The sequence below is a fragment of the Bufo gargarizans genome, chromosome 11, assembly GCF_014858855.1.
Source record: "Bufo gargarizans isolate SCDJY-AF-19 chromosome 11, ASM1485885v1, whole genome shotgun sequence".
In the NCBI taxonomy this organism is placed as follows: domain Eukaryota; kingdom Metazoa; phylum Chordata; class Amphibia; order Anura; family Bufonidae; genus Bufo; species Bufo gargarizans.
The window spans coordinates 42,702,468-42,719,744 of NC_058090.1; the positions used below are offsets into that span (position 1 = coordinate 42,702,468).

The following is a 17,277-nucleotide window of genomic DNA, read 5'->3' on the forward strand; positions in this document are numbered from 1 at the left end:
ACTTACCAGTAAAATCTCTTTCTCGCTCTTTCCTTGGGGGACACAGAAGACCTTGGGTATAGCTCATCTCCATAGGAGGCGTGACACTAAGTGAAAACTGTTAAGCCCCTCCTCCACAGCTATACCCTCAGCCTGGAGAGAGAGAGGCTGCCAGTTGCGTGTCCAAGTAGTGAAAAAAGGCAAAGTCCAAAAGTGGAACCAACAAGCCAACTACCCAACGGGTAAAACAACTCGGAAACCGTGTAGAGAAAAACAAAGAATGGGTGGGTGCTGTGTCCCCCAAGGAAAGAGCGAGAAAGAGATTTTACTGGTAAGTTATACAAAAATCTCGTTTTCTCGCCCAGTTTCCTTGGGGGACACAGAAGACCTTGGGACGTTCAAAAGCAGTCCAAAAGGGGGAGGGACCACAGCACCAAGGCGAAGCACCCAAAGGCATCAAGAAACCGCCGCCCGCAGACCAGGCGGCCCAAGGCAGCACCTGCCGAAGCCAGAGTAGGCACCCTGTAGAACGCTGTAAGGCAGACCAGTGACCGCCTCGCACAGACGCATGGCCGAAGCCAAATGCCTCCGGCCCAGGAGGCACCGACAACTCTGGTGAAATGAACGGAGACACCAAAAGCAGAACCCTGCCCTTGGTGCGGTAACCACAGCAATAACCACAGTGAGAAAGCGGAGGAAAGCCACCCCGGAGGCCACCAACCCGTTGCGCGGACCTCCTAGAAAACCAAGTGACCCAACGTCGACAAGAGCCGGAGATCTCCAAGTAAAAACCGCAAGGCCCAAACAACTCCCAAATCTGAAGAAGAGTCCGTTCCCGGGGGTGGAAAGGGGAGGACGAAAGCCTCGTCAAAATGAAAGACAAACACCACCTTCAGAAGGAAGGAAGAGACGGGATGGAGAACAGCCCTGTCCTGAGGAAAGAGAAGGCCCGGAACAAGAAGGGCCGCCACCCAGGCACCCGCCAGAGACACGACGGCTACGGAAACATAACCGTACAGGACAGAAGGAGTAGAGAGAGCTTCTGTAACGGCTCCAAGGGAAAGACTGGAGTGCCAAGAGCCCAGTATGCAATGCCCAGGGCGGTACCCAGGGGCAGTACAAGGGAACCCCAAAGCCGCTCCATGGAAGAGGGTCCTGACAGGCCCAGAGGGCCGGGGAACGCTGAAAGGGGAAGGACAGCGCCGACACTTGACACTTCAAGCAACAGAGTCCCAGTCCCAGATCTAGGTCGGACTGGAGAAAGACAGAACCATTAGGAGCGAACACTAGCGAGCACGCAAGAGTCGCCTGGGCAAGCGGGTGAAAACCCAATGCGAACAGGCGCAGACCCGAAACACGGGCAGTACGGTCGGCAAAAACTGGTCCCGTCGGCCCCCGAGCAACGTTGTCCTGTAACCACCCGGAGTGGGGGAGCAGAAGGACAGACGGAAAGGAACCGAAGGGTCCGCCCAGTAACCGCCAGGACAAGACAGGCTAAAGGCCATGTCGATGTAGCCACCACAGGAAGACGTCCTACAGTCCCGGTGTGGGAGATCTAATGACAATCTCGACCGAATGGGGGTTCCTCCCAAGTTACAGCCAGAGTGAACAAGGGAGACAGTACGAGGCCAAGAGGAACATCAGAACCATCCACATGAACAACCAAGCTCTCCCCAGATGGGAGGGCAGTGAAGGAACCGCCACTGAAGCGCGGCCGGGGCAAAAGCCACACCGGAGGGAGCCGAGCCGAACCGAGCGGGAGCCAAGCAGAGCCGGCGAGAAAAGGCAGTCGAGACAGAGGCCGGCATAACACCCTCCAACCGAAAGGAGGAGTGGGCAACAGGGAAGCCATAGGACAGCTCAAAGGCAGAACCCCGCTCACTGAGACGCCCGGTTCACTGCCACGCAGAAGGCGAGTACCCTGAAGAACCCAAGGTGGAGGTCCTACGGACCTGGGTAAGCGAGCACCCAAGAGAAGCTGGGTGACCATCCCGAGAAAAGCGGCCCGAACCCGGTAGCGGACCAGCCTGAAGCGCGGAGGGGGCGCCAAAAGAAAAGACTCATACTGCACGACACCCGAAGAGGAGGAAACAGTAGCAGGCGAGGGAACAGCAGCCCCGCCAGAGCCAACGCCGAAAACGAGTGGCACTGCAAACGGCACTCTCGACCCAGTGACCACTTGCGCCGGGAAGCGAGTGCACGGGAGAACGAAAGGGCACCTATCAAAGAACCACGAACACTCCCCAGGTGGAAAGGCCAACGGACATGGTGGATGCCGACCAACGGGACCACAATATACAGGCCAAACCAGAGAAACGAGCACCACCCAGCTCGGCGAAGTAGAGAGCAGTAGAGCCCATCTACTATATCTAAGGAATACACCTTTGAATACAATGGCATTCTTTTAATGCTTGTATGACAGCACCCAAGGGTTACACAGGTGGACAGAATGATCTCTTTAGAGAAGAGCGCAAGGCCCGTGACAAGCACCACATCCCAAGAGAAAAAGAGGGAATGTCGCAGGAGGAAGTGAGGCATACGTACGAGCAGCCCCGCAAGCAGTGAGAAGGCCAACCCACCTATGGGAGGAGAAGGCATACACGGCCCAAACAACGGACAGAGTGCACCAGAAATACCGCTCACCGCAAAAAAATAGACACCCAGTGAAGGGGATCAGCCACAGAGTCCAACAGTATCAACGGAAGTGCAAAGTGCAACCTGAAAGGGAGTTATGCACAAGACATCAGTATGGCATGCGATGGAAATGCAGGCAGGCCCCCCAGAAAAGGGGGAAACGTATCTGGCAACACTGTAGCTGGTAAGAATGCAAAGGCCCGTCCCAAAGGGGGGATGCCCAAGGCCAGTAACAACTTCAGAGAAGTAGAACATACCATAGTCTGCCCAGAAGGTGACCAATCACATGGCCGCACAGTACCCAGCGGGAACGCAGGAGGGAGGTCCGCCCAGTGAAAGGGGGACATGCACGGGGTTATCCAACCATTAAGCGAGTGCGCAATAACCCACCTAACACCGAATACTGTGAGAGTGCAACTACTCCACAATGAAGGAGAACATGCAAGAATCCCGCACAGCATATCACGGACAGCCATGGGTCACGTGAGGGTGCAAATTTTTCGCCCATGGATGAGGAGGGCCGTGTATGGCCCGCAACACATCCGGCGAAAGAGCAGTATTCCACCCAGAAAGGGGCGGGGTAATGCACACGGCCGTCACCGCATCCAGCAAAAATGCAAGCACCCCGCCAAGGATGCGGGACATGCACATGGCCAGCAACGCACTGGCGAGAAAACAACCACAGTCAGCGGTGTTGTGCGTATGCCGCCTGAGGAAAGGATACATGCTCATTGCTGGCAGCGATTCCAGTGAGTGCAGCACACCACCCAAGGAAGGGGTCGTGCACATGGCCGGCAGCGAATCCAATGATAGTGCAGCAATCCACCTATGGAAGGAGTTCATGCACATGGCCGGCAGCAAATCCAGAGAGAGTGCAGCATTCCGCCTATGGACGGAGGTCATGCGTATGGCCGGCAACGAATCCGGAAAGTGCAGCATTCCGCCTATGGAAGGAGGTCATGCCCATGGCCGGTTCATGCATATGGCCGGCAGCGAATCCAGCGAGAGTGCAGCGTTCTGCCTATGGACGGAGGTCATGCATATGGCCGGCAGCGAATCCAGAGAGAGAGAGCGCAGCAGTCCTCCTTTGGACGGAGGTCATGCGTATGACCAGCAGCGAAGCCAGAGAGAGTGCAACATTCCACCTATGGAAGGAGGTCATGCATAAGGCCGTAGCGAACCCAGCGAGAGTGCAGCATTCCGCCTATGGAAGGAGGTCATGCATAAGGCCGTAGCGAACCCAGCGAGAGTGCAGCGTTCCGCCTATGGAAGGAGGTCATGCATATGGCCGTAGCGAACCCAGCGAGAGTGCAGCGTTCCGCCTATGGAAGGAGGTCATGCATATGGCCGTAGCGAATCCAGCGAGAGTGCAGCGTTCCGCCTATGGAAGGAGGTCATGCATATGGCCGTAGCGAATCCAGCGAGAGTGCAGCGTTCCGCCTATGGAAGGGGGTCACGCATATGGCCGTAGCAAATCCAGCGAGAGTGCAGCGTTCCGCCTATGGAAGGGGGTCGTGCACATGGTCAGCATCGTATGCGGTAAAAGGGCAGTATTCCGCCTACAGAAAGGGGGTCATGCACAAGGCCAGCCCGCAGCCAGAGAGAGTGCAGTATGCCGCCTATAATGGGGGGTCATGCACATGGCCAGCACCGCGACTGGAGAGGGCGACTAATTCTGCCTATAGAAAAAGGCGGCCTGCACCTGGCCAGCGCCGTACCCCAGGAGAGGGCAAGGGTCCGCCTAGAAAGGGAAACATGTATACCTGGCCAGTGCCACGGAGCGCAACATGCCACCTATAGAATAGGGGCAGGCATACGGCCAGCGCTCTAAGGTCAGGCTGCAGTATCCTGCGCAGCCAACATAAAATACAGATATTTCATATATATGATATATATTCACACTTCATTATTAATATTATTATATATATTTTTTTTTTTTTTTTTTCTATTTATTATTGTAAAACACAGCCTCTTTTAGGCAGGAAGGGGCCACCATATAAGAGCACAGCCTCACTGAGAGGCTAGCCATCCCAGGGTCTCCTCCAGATGGCAGCCGTCAGCGTCCAAGAGGTTAATACAGATCGGACCTGAGGGCGGTGCAGCGATCCCCTGGGGGCGGGGGGACCTCCGGCGGGAAGAATTCGCGCCTGCGAATGCCCGCCCCCTCCAATCGAGGCCGGAATATTGCGGCCTAGTAGGCCGCGAAGCCGGGGCCTAAAGTTTGCGGTGCCCGGAGGTACCGGCCGGGATCTGGAGGGAGCGAAGCGGCGCATGCACAATACCGGCCGCGGGAGCCCACCCCGCGGGCCGGAGAATCAGGGGGCCCGGAAGAAGGAGCCCGGGATAGAACCTTTCTGCGGCGCCCGACCGACCGGAAGACAGCCTCTCCGAGCACCTGCGGTCGGCCGGGGTCCGCTGAACACCGCAGTCATGCCGGCCGCGGGAGCCCACCCCGCGGACCGGAAACAAGGGCCCTACGCCGCAGCAGTTAGGAGAGGGCCCAGGCCCTGAGCCGTCTCAAGGAGGGATGCCTGCGCACCGGTAAGGCGATAGGGGGGGGATGGGGGACCCTGCAAGGAGAGAGGCAGCTCCCTGGGCGGCATGATAGGGACGCCAGCATAACCCCTCAGTGGATGCACCTATAGTGGAGGGGAGGAGAGGGAACTAATAAAACAAACTAGGGTGGCCAGACCAGTATGGGGGTCAGTCAAGCAGGAGACCGGGGTGGGGGGGAGGGGGTCGTAGGGCTGGAGAAGCCACTCTCTCACCACAGCCGTCTTCACCCTCGGTCCGTTCCAGCAGGGTCGCCCCTTCAGCTACTGGCACCGTAGTGGCAGGACGCTGGAAGAGGGACTTGGCGTGCGGGCGACCCTTACGCTGGCGGGATGCAGGGGAGCTGGGCTGCCCTGGTCCACCTTGCCTTCTGTGGGGGAGGCAGCAGTGCGGATACCGGCACTGGCGCAGCTCAACCCCGGGAGAAACAGAGAGGTCTAGTGCGTCTCTGTTGTCCCGTATTCTGGAACAAAAGAAAATAAAAAAGTAAAAATCAAAATTTTTTTTTTTTTTAAAAACAACAAAGGAGAAAACAGCCCTGCAGTAGCAGGGAGTGTCTTGCCTCCTTGGACACTAAGCAAAAACTGGCAGCCTCTCTCTCTCCAGGCTGAGGGTATAGCTGTGGAGGAGGGGCTTAACAGTTTTCACTTAGTGTCACGCCTCCTATGGAGATGAGCTATACCCAAGGTCTTCTGTGTCCCCCAAGGAAACTGGGCGAGAAAAATTATATATATATATATTTTATTTTATTTTTTTATTTTGGGATAAAAGATGCTGGATTTCCAAAACAACCTGATGGCAGGCATTTCATTATTGGCAGTCATATGGTCTGTGATCCAGATTTCCAGTACATAGTATTGTAAGGAGATGGAGAAAAAAGAAGAAATAACATGGCAAGATGAATGGAAGCGTGATTATTAGTAAAGAAAGATGCAGCTCTAATTGTTCTCTAACATAAAAGATGACCGCAAAATGATTCCCCTACAAGGCTTGAAAGGATTTAACTTTTTTTTTTCCTTTAAGACTGTAGCAAATGCCCAGTGTAATCCCCTTGAATACAGCATACGTACAAGAGTAGATTAAGGCGGGGAAGAGGGTTTCATTCCTTTCCTGAGCAGTCTCCACTAGCATACGGAGGGGGCCCTTTGGACACAAAACAGCTACGAGATCTAAAACAGGAGAACAAAATCAGATTTTTTATAAAAATCACAGATACCAAGCTACAAAGAGATTTTATTACAACTAACTGAATTTTGATAATTTTACGAGAAACAAATTCATCTCGTATTTCTTCATGTTGTTTAGTAAATAAACAAATATATATTTGGCAGAGCTGTACAGAGACTCATCACTCACATCAGTGCCCGTCTCCAGTCGCAATCTAATTTCCACCTCTCAGGCACAATAACTCCCTAATAAGTCACATACTGAGGTTTTCACATTACGCTCACCATAAACTGATATGACTGCAAGAATAAGCCAGGCCGTCCATTCTGGAAGGTACTTGATAAACACCAAAGCCATCAATGCGCTGATCATGATGAGATAAGCCTGCTGTAGGAGCAGAGGTCCCTTCCAGTGAATGCAGATCATACCCACTACTCCAAAATTCCAGATCATCAGGGCAAGAGTGATGTAATCCATGGCCACATTGTAGGTCTTGAAGACTTCTCTGGAGAGAAGATTAGAAATATAGAATATAAAGCTAAACAACATTTAAAAAGGAATGTTTGTCTGGATTTAACATCCTACTGGCCATCATGTCATATAGGAATCCAGGAAGCAAAGATCATGGTTGCCCTATATGTATATATGATTGATGTGAATGTATTCTCATGTCTGCCTGTGATATCAGAAACCAACATATGTTTGCTTCCTGGACCAGACCAGTTAAACTAAATAAATAGTAAAAAATAAGTAAAGGGGATGTCTCAAGAAAAATATTCTACAGTTTTCAAACCAGCACCTGGATCTGAATACTTTTGTAATTGCATGTAATAAAAAATATAGATTAGCAACTGAGTTATTCAATAAAATGTATCTGTATAGCGCCACCTGCTGTTTGTTCTTTTCTTATTTCTTTGTCCAGCTCACCGAGATGGCCGCATATGCTCCGATTCATCCTTCTGAGCTGCGATAGGGAGAGCATGGACACGCCCCCTGAGCTGCGATAGGGAGAGCTGAGACACGCCCCCTGAGCTGCGATAGGGAGAGCTGAGACACGCCCCCTGAGCTGCGATAGGGAGAGCTGAGACACGCCCCCTGAGCTGTGATAGGGAGAGCTGAGACACACATCCTGAGCTGCGATAGGGAGAGCTGAGACACACACACATCCTGAGCTGCGATAGGGAGAGCTGAGACACACACACATCCTGAGCTGCGATAGGGAGAGCATGGACACGCCCCCATGAGCAGAAAAGACACTCCCCTTGAGCTGTCAGCTTGATATAAATCTAGCAGAGCAAAGAATGGGGAGATCTCTGGATCCATGTGAGGTACAGGGCTGGTTCTAGCTGTGTTAGATAGAGATTGTCATGGACTATATGATGTGTGATTTTCATTTTTTACATTAGTCATGGGATGACCCCTTTAAGTCTTCAGTAAAGTTGTTAAAAGATTTTTTTCATTATTAATGGCTGCCATTACAAGAACCATAGTACTGTAGTTTTCGCCTAAACATTCCAGACTCCAGAACATATACAAAGACATGGGTAAGAATGTAGTGCTGCATAACTAAGCTGAATTGTCATTCAGGAGGATAGAAAACCTAGGGACAACCCTAATGGAAGCAGTAACAGTGACTATACAGTAGTCGCTCAACTTTCTCACAAATGAATGAAAAAAAGGACTAAACTAATAACTACACAAAACTCAAAAGCTTAGTTTTTTTTCTATATATTCAAATAAATAAAGATAGACCACATCACTGTATATTAAATAGTCATGACAATTAAAGGGAATCTGTCACCTGCGACCTCCCTGTTAAACTATTAGCATAGACAAATAACTGTGGTGCACCAGATTAAAACCAGATTTTTCTTTTATTGATCTGAGGCACCGTTCCCAAGTTAGGATACGTTTTCCTAATATGCAAATAAGGCATTTGGTGCAATGAGGGCATTACCATTGCTTCTGTTGCACGCAAGCTGCGCTCCTTTCTGTGGTCAGCTTCTCCCTCACTGCTTTATCTGACAGGACCAGGTTGTTTTAAAGCTGGCCACAGAAGTGAGTAGAGCTTGGGTGCAACAAGAGCAACGGTGATGCCTTGTTGCACCAAACACTTAATTTCTATATTGGAAAAAAGTATCATCATAACTCGGGAACGGATCCTTGGATCAACAAAACAAAAACAGCATTTTAAAAATCAGGTGAACCACAGCTATGTGTCTAAGCAAACAGCTGGATAGGGAGGTCGCTGGTGACAGATTCCCTTTATATCCATTGATATGCTGTGATACATATACAGGGGTCATTTTAAATGAATTCATGTGTACTTACCCCAAGTAGATGAAAGAGAAGAAAAAAAGTAGCAACAAAGAGGAAACAATTAGCCAGCCATGAATGACCTGCAGAGACAAAACATATGGATAAGAATCACACCAACTGGTATAATGAGAATGACCCCTCAAAATGCTCAAGGTACCTCCGCACAGACAGAAGTTTGTCATAAGGGCCACTTTTTGGTACAAAGTTTAGGTGGGTAAAGAGTATAAGGCATGGGCAGGGACAAACAGAAAAAAAAATAAAAAAAACGTGTGCGAATGCGGCCACTGCCAGGCTGTAATACAGGGAGATATAGTCTTGATAATGTTGTCTATGGTCCAGTCATCTGATGATGTGTATACGGAGAAGGACAGGCAGGGCGGATTCTGTGCAGGAAGAACCACCTAGCAGGGCTGTAACTGAATGTCGGGTAGTCGGCACCGTACTAACACAATCAATCCTAGCTGTAAAGTACAAAGTCCCATTTCTTCAGTCACGCGAGTCTGGACAGATTACATTGCTAATCAGGTGTAGATTTACATGGCATGGTAAGTATTCATTTTCTATGTGTGATGCCCAAACATCTTTCTATCCTGCAAGTCTTCTTTCTAATTTACTGAACATAGAAAGGGGGAAAACAATGGTTTCTTTAAGTCTTCGTTCAGATCACCGTTCAGCCTTTCCATTCTCCTGCCCCGGGGCAGGAGAACTCAAAGGATGGATTTGGCACATAACTGAGCTTAACGGAGCCCACGGACCCCATAGACTATAATGGGGTCCGTTAGGTTTCCGCTCAGAAGATGATTTTTGTCCAGCGCGCACAACTTTTGTCTCCGCTCAAAAATCTTCTTCTGAGCGGAAACCTAACGGACCCCATTATAGTCTATGGGGCCCGTGGACGCAGTTATGTGCCAAATCCGTCCTTTCCGTTTGGAAAGGCTGAACAGTGATGTTGAACGAAGCCTTACACGTCTATAAAGCAAGTTGCTGACATGCTACATTTCAATACTAAATTTTTACACAAGAGCATTTTTGTCATAATTGCGGAATAAAGTGTCTGGAACAATTATTCACCATCTAATGTTCAATGTCAAAATCTATGAAAATGGAAACAAACGTGGATGCTTAGCATTTTAAGTGTAAGCGCCATCAGGTCCATCACATTTAAAGAGGATCTTTCACCACTGCTGACATGCCTGTTTTAATAGCTCCATGCATTCCCCATGTAATAACAGTTCTGGAGCCTCTATTCTTATGACTCCATGTTGTGCCGTTCCTTTATTATTCCTGCTAGAAGTTATGAATTAAAGGGTTTCTACCACTTCGGTGTCACATATTTGGCTGTCAGACACTAGCGATCCGCTAGTGTCTGCTCTGGCCAACCATCCTAATATAATTGCTTTTGGGACGGTGGTTTGGCTAAAAAAACTACTTTTATTAATATGCTAATGAGCCTCTAGGTGCTATGGGGGCGTCATTAGCACCTAGAGGCTCCGTCTACCTTTAGAAACTGCCGCCCCCAGCGCGTCCCTCCAGCCCGCCCATCTCCTCCTGAATGCGATCCTCCTTGTGAGCGCCTGTATTCGGCGCATGCGCAGTAAATGTCTGACAGCTTCCCTGCTCAGACATCTCCACTGCGCCTGTTCCTCGGAGCACTATGGCGTCATCGCGCAGGCGCAGTGGAGATGTCTGAGCAAGGAAGCGGTCAGACATTCACTGCGCATGCGCAGAATACATACGAGGATCGCATTCAGGAGGAGATGGGCGGGCTGGAGGGACGCGCTCGGCGGCAGCAGTTTCTGAAGGTAGACGGAGCCTCTAGGTGCTAATGACGCCCCCATAGCACCTAGAGGCTCATTAGCATATTAATAAAAGTAGTTTTTTTAGCCAAACCACCGCCCCAAAAGCAATTATATTAGGATGGTTGGCCAGAGCAGACACTAGCGGATCGCTAGTGTCTGACAGCCAAATATGTGACACCTAAGTGGTAGAAACCCTTTAATTGCTAGCAGTCTGTAGTAAGGGTACACAGGGGAGGTAACCAGTATGCGGTGTGTACCTGCACAGTCGGACAATGGCAGCACTGATTGGATAGAGTGAGTCTGTGCAGGTATACTCTTTTTCCATGTGGAAAAAAAAAAGAAAAGGGGACAAAAAAACATTTTTTTTTAAAAAACCATGATGAATTCAGCAGATTCCAAACAGAATTTTGATTGTGTGTGACCATACCCTAATGGGTTACAATCCCCAAGGAGGCCTGGCAGATGCCTGGGCCCACTGGGCATGACATGCTCTATGGTTGTCAAGCTAGTTGTGTGCATGGGGGTGGGGGGTGGGGGGTAGAGTTTGGAGGAATAACTTTGGGTAAGCCAGAGTTCAGTGATCAGTGCTCTAAAGCTGGACATATGCATAAAAACCAGGTGAAATGGCCGATTTTGACCATCCATAATTTAAAAACTAAATTCAGATAGTTCGCACCCAACAACTGTCTGCCAAAAACATGATCTGTGTAATTCCCTTTTTTTTTTTTTTTTTTTTTTTTTTTTTTTTTTTTAACTATCGCCCTGATCTAACACCTCAGTCTGGCATGCTGAAGGTCAGATCTTTTGTGCACATGATCTGGTGTATGACTGGTTATATTACAGCCAATACTAGTCTTCTGTATCTGGCCTGCTGAAGACTGGCTAGACACAAGATAATTGTTGGCCAAATGGGTGTTCAGCTGACCGCTATCCCTCCCCACTTCTCCATACACATGCATGCCTGGATCAGCCCATTAGGTTTACATCATTAGTGGGATAATACAGTATTGGGAACCCCTGGCAGCGGCTTATCTCCTGGCATGTGTCGAAGTCCAACATGCCTGATCCTTTAACAACCAGGGTGCAATTGCACTGACCTTCTACACAGTAGACCAGGGATGCCCAACCTGTGGCCCTCCAGCTGTTGCAAAACTACAACTCCCAACATTCCGATAGCTGTTGGCTGTCCGGGCATGCTGGGAGTTGTAGTTTTGCAACAGCTGGAGGGCCGCAGGTTGGGCATCTCTGCATTAGACTATCTGGCTGAATCTGCCACAGTTGGAGGGTTCAAACTCTATCTAGGATTAGTAGATGGCTGTAGAGTGATATTTAAAGGACCAGAAGGACAATTATTTTACAGTAGCAAATACCATGACCTGGGTAGCCCACAGGCTTCTGATTAATTTCTTTTCATCTTGTCACTTAGATTGACATCTCTGAGCAGACACTTTAATGAACTGCTACCAATGTGACAAATGAGACCGCTCCAAGCCAGCTCTACACTCACTGCCGACTTGGCCTATAATACAATGTTCAGCTGCATTTTTCATGTAGGCTTATTTCTGCGTGGTTACTTTTGTTACGTACTGTATTTTAAGATTTTTTTTCATCATGTAAAGTGGTTTTACAGCATTTTTTCATAATAAGCCTTTGACATCTAGTGAAACCCTAAGGGTGAAGACATGATACAAATTTTTGATGAAAATATTATCAGTTTTAGTCCCCAATGAGGACCCATCCCCCAGGTCCTGAAGGGCTGCAGGCCTCGACTGAAGGAGGTGGATGCCCGTGGACTTCAGTAACATCCCTGCAATACGTATTTCCTGTGATGGTGGTGCTGCTGCAGGCATTGAGACTATCAGCCACCAGTTATTGACTTGCAATTCGATAATGGGCTGTTCAAATTTTCAGCAAATTTATTTGATTTCCTTCCCCCACTGAGGTGCTTTTGCCTCTGTAAACGCTGCAGCAGTCACATTGTAATATATTTTTCACTGGCTCTTTGCATGTAGGCCACCCTCCCTGTTGGTGACAGCCTAACATCGCATTTCAGTCTATACGATGATTAACTAAAGAGTTATAAAACTCATCTGTCTGTGCATGCTGTGTGCAGAATCTCCAGTGTATTTCAAAGAAAAGCAGCATCACAATGCTCTCTCCTGCCTCCTGCTTGTAACAAGCAGGAGGCAGGCTGTAGATGCATCTCATAGGATACACAGACACTCTACAGTGCGAGTTAAAGGAAATCTGTCAAGCTCTGAAACACACCCCAAACTAGAGTAATTGGTGTATAGTGCAAATGGTCCCATTATGTAATTTTTATCTTCATACTTCTTTGTATTCTGATGCTGTGTTCTGAAGCACATAATTGAGAGGACTCAAAGAGGATTTCTCTCAATGCATTTTACTGCTGGTTTGTCGGAATGCGAGTATGAAGATATAAAAGTACATAACAGGAACTCACACTAACACTATACATCACTTACTCTAGTTTCCGGGGTGTTTTGGAGGGGCAGCAGTTCTGTGTCACTAATCTATCATTGGCTGCCTATAGTTTGATGTAACCACCCTTTTGCATCAGCAAGAGATTTAATAAGAAATGTAGGCTGCATTAGCGGGACCATATTTGGGGAAGAGGGGATTAAAATGGCAGAAAACCCATAACAGTAAATCAACTAAATAGGCAGACACAAGGCATTCCATGAGCTTCTACCTTATTCTTTAAAGACTAACCACACATTCAGGTAAGTTTTGCAATAGAAACATCAAAGATGGGCAGGTCTGGGCGTTCAGACCAACACTGATTGCTAAAATGAAGGTGCGGAACAGCTCAGCTATCTCTCCTCGTTACATGACAACGGATTCATATACTCACCAGTTTTGTCCCTACCATTCTCAGCACTTTAGCTCCAACGCACCTTCCGGTGTTTGTATACAGGTACAATATAAGGGGTTCGGACCGCGCTTCTGGTCCAGGTCAGTGTGCAAGTTCTTAATCCTTCTTACTTCCTCATTTACAGAGAGAGCCGAGGGCTGCAAATATCCCTCAAATAGATATCCTGATATCTATTTGAGGGATATTTGCAGCCCTCGGCTCTCTCTGTAAACGAGGAAGTAAGAAGGATTAAGAACTTGCACACTGACCAGGACCAGAAGCGCGGTCCGAACCCCATATATTGTACCTGTCTATTACGTGATTGAACCCACATCATTTTTCGGACCTGCTGCATAGCATTATTGCGGACTGGTGATATATTTATTTCTTTATGGTGTTTGTATACAGTGCTGTAGCAGTGATGTAGAATTATAAAGCATGAGACCACTGCAGCCAATCACTGTGCTCAGCAGTCTTTTGTCGTATAACTGTCACCGCTGCAGCACCCGGAGAAGGAAAAGAGCTGCAGCACTGAGAACAGTGGGGAAGAAACAGGTGAGTAAATGATGATTTTTTATTTTAAGCTATTTAGTAGCATGAGGCACCTCAGACAACCCCTTTAAGAGCGCGTGATAATACTGCCAAATTATGTTGTGTAGCTATAAAGCAATGCTCCCAATTCCAACCATGCCCCATTTTCTGTTATTATACGTCATAACCGAGTGGCACAGAAGTCAGATATCTGTACAGAGTGAAGGACGAGCAATCACCTTATAACACCTGTACTTGTACAGCACCACCAGCAGGATGGTCATGACAATAATCACGCTGATCATAATTGCGGTATTGAGGATGGAGTTCAGGGCTCTTTGTCCAACTGTTTCTGTGTCTTCTGTGAATGGGGTGTAGATGCTAGAAGAAAACAAAAATTCAGAAAAATGTCCCCACTATACCTGCAAAGACCAACCACACCTAGCATTCCAGAAACATTAACATTTGAAACCAGAGCTGCTTGTTATTACATAACATTGCAACAAAATTTATGCAGGGTCAAACATTCGATTATTTTTTACCACTGTATTCTTACCAGCCAATGAAAGGGGTCGTCTCACTTCAGCAAATGGCTTTAATCACGTAGACAAAGTTAATACTAATGCATCGCGATTGTCCATATTGTCTCCTTTGCTGGCTTGATTCATTTGTCCATTGCATTATACACTGCTCCTATCCCGGGGTCATGGTCACCGCTGCAGCGCAGATATGAGGAGGCCAGGATCGAGCTGCGCTCCCACAGTCCTGGCCACCAGAGAGCCCAGCACTTTTTCCTATAGTGTGCAAGCACGACCACAGCTGCTGGATTGCAGGGTGGTCGTAACCCCTAGAAACTAGCAACGTATAATGAGATGGAAAAATGAATCAAGCCAGCAAAGGAGGCAATCTACAGGGCACTTGCTATACATTAGTAAGTGCCTTGTATAAGCTGTATAAACAGGGTTTTTAATATTTTATGTTAGGTTACTTAAATGTAACCCAAATACAGCTGATTTTTGCAGAAGTTTTAGCCACAGTCCAATTTACTTGGATGGGGCTCGCAGAAATGTAGGAAATGTTGCCGTGGCAGAAATTTCAGTAATAAACCTGCCTTAAGTTTACTTTCACACTGGCGTTTTGGCTTTCCGTTTGTGAGATCCGTTCAGGGCTCTCACAAGCAGTACAAAACGGATCAGTTTTGCCCTAATGCATTCTGAATGGAAAAGAATCAGCTCAGAATGCATCAGTTTGCCTCCGTTCCGCTCTGGAGGCGGACACCAAAACGCTGCTTGCAGCGTTTTGGTGTCCGTCTGATGAAACTGAGCCAAACGGATCTGTTCTGACACACAATGTAAGTCAATAGAGACGGATCCGTTTTCATTGACAATAGAAAACGGATCCGTTCTGACACACAATGTAAGTCAATGGGGACGGATCCGTTATCTATGACACAATCTGGCACAATAGAATGTTGGCTATGTTAAAGATCATACAAAGGAATCCGTTCTGAACGGATGCAGACGTTTGTATTATCTGAACGGATCAGTCTGTGCAGATCCATGATGTAACTTTACACAATGTGGGTCATTTACAAAGACCAGCGGACCATCATAAATTAGGCGGACCTCCAGCAGTCTGTCCGCCTGGAGTGAAATAGTAAGGCTATATTCACACAACCGTATCAATTTTGAAGCCCGCAAATTATGGATCTGCAAAATACGGATGTGGTCCATGTGCATACCACACTTTTCACTAACCCCATAGTAAAAAAAAATACCTATTCTTGTCTGAAAAATGGTCAATAGGACATGACCTATAATTTGCAGCCTGGCCACGCCGTCCGCTAGAGGCGGATCGGATGCAGACTTAAAATGCAGTGGTGAGAATGTAGCCTAAACGTGAAAAAACATGAGAAGTTATACTCCCCTCATTTCTCCTCACTGCCTGCATGAAGCGCTGGTCCTGCAGTGATGACGTCATACACCTCATCACCATGCAGCCAATCACTGGCCTCAGCAGTATACAGCATGTGATTGCTGAGGTCAGCAACTAGTAGCAGTGACATGGTGTGTACGGGACATTACCACTGCATGAAGGAAAAACACCAGTGGGGAGAACCAGAGCGTGACGCAGGACACTGTGGGGGAGAAATCCCTTCTTTCGTATTTTAATACATTTACTGTTGATGGAAAAGTTTGGACAACCCCTTTAACTACAAAGTCTCTGATTTCTCAGGGATGACGGGTAAACTAAAAGCTAGCCACAGACATAAGGCGACTTATCAGAAAGTTGCTCAACCATCCGTTTTCACCCTCGGAACTCGCATATAGATTTCAGCCAAAGAGACATAAGTATTATGTGGAGGAGAAGCAGATTCTGAACGAAGACCCCAAAAAATCAATACAGCTGATCCTCAGCTCTGCCAAACTTTTAGTAAATGGGGGTGAAAATGACAAGAACTGCCAACAGAAGTCTAATGTATACAGACAATTTTAGTGTACTCGTTTTAACAGAACAGCTTTAGAAGAGAAATCTTAAGAATCATTCTGTTTAAGGTCATAAATCAAAGAAATCCTCAGACTGTAAATCATTCGAGATTTATTTATAGCTTTTATAAGTGAGATTAATGCATTTTTGGCACAAGCCCAAAAGAACATATACTGCACTTTCAGTAAGTAAATCTTGGCAAGGAAGTGAAAAGATTATATAGCCACCATGTCTCATCTCTAGATACAATAAAAGGTTGTAGGAAATACATGAGCTGAGGCCAGTCACTTGTACGTTATTAAAGGGGTTTTCCAAGATTTTTTATACTGATCCTATCTGGAAGGGTCATTTTTATCTGATCGGTGGGGGTCCAACACCAGGGACGCCTGCCGATCAGCTGTTTGAGAAGGCAGCGGCACTCGCAGTAGCACCGTGGCCTTCTCTCAGCTCATCAAGCACAGAGTCGTACATTGTACAGCGGCTGTGCTTGGCATCGCACTCAGCCCCATTCACTTCTATGGGGCCGAGTTGCTCCTAGACCACGTGACCGATGAAGGTGACGTCACACAGCCTAGAAAAAGCTGCGGCACTATCTAAACCCCATTAATACTTAGTTTGGCTACCTGAGACAATCGCCACATTGAGAGGAAAGTATGCCCCACAAGCATTTACACGGTCCCTATGGTCACAGCTTGCAATGAAGAAGTTAATCACTGGGATCTGGGTACGGTCTGGGCAGCAAAGACATGGCTGCCAAGCAGCTGGGAATTGCTCCAACATGCAAGTTAGCCCAGTTTAAAAATATTGGAATATGTTGGCAAGAGCAAAAAACTGATAATTGTCAATTTACAAACCCCGCCAACACCCACATCGGAGCAGTTTTAGGCTACATTGTGCCCATCCATCCATGGGGCCATGATGCTGGAAGTTCCT

General features: G+C 47.8%; 1 protein-coding gene across 2 annotated transcripts in view; it reads right to left on the minus strand.

Moving 5' to 3' along the window:
* Nucleotides 1-17,277, minus strand: part of PSEN1 (presenilin 1) — a 75,521-nt gene that overhangs the window by 18,782 nt on the left and 39,462 nt on the right. For both annotated transcript variants that reach the window (XM_044271621.1, XM_044271622.1), the window contains 4 exons: nucleotides 14,097-14,238; nucleotides 8,665-8,732; nucleotides 6,618-6,838; nucleotides 6,237-6,335 (listed from right to left, as the gene is read on the minus strand). In XM_044271621.1, coding sequence (XP_044127556.1) covers nucleotides 6,237-6,335; nucleotides 6,618-6,838; nucleotides 8,665-8,732; nucleotides 14,097-14,238 — 530 coding nt within the window. The remainder of the gene's footprint in view (nucleotides 1-6,236; nucleotides 6,336-6,617; nucleotides 6,839-8,664; nucleotides 8,733-14,096; nucleotides 14,239-17,277) is intronic.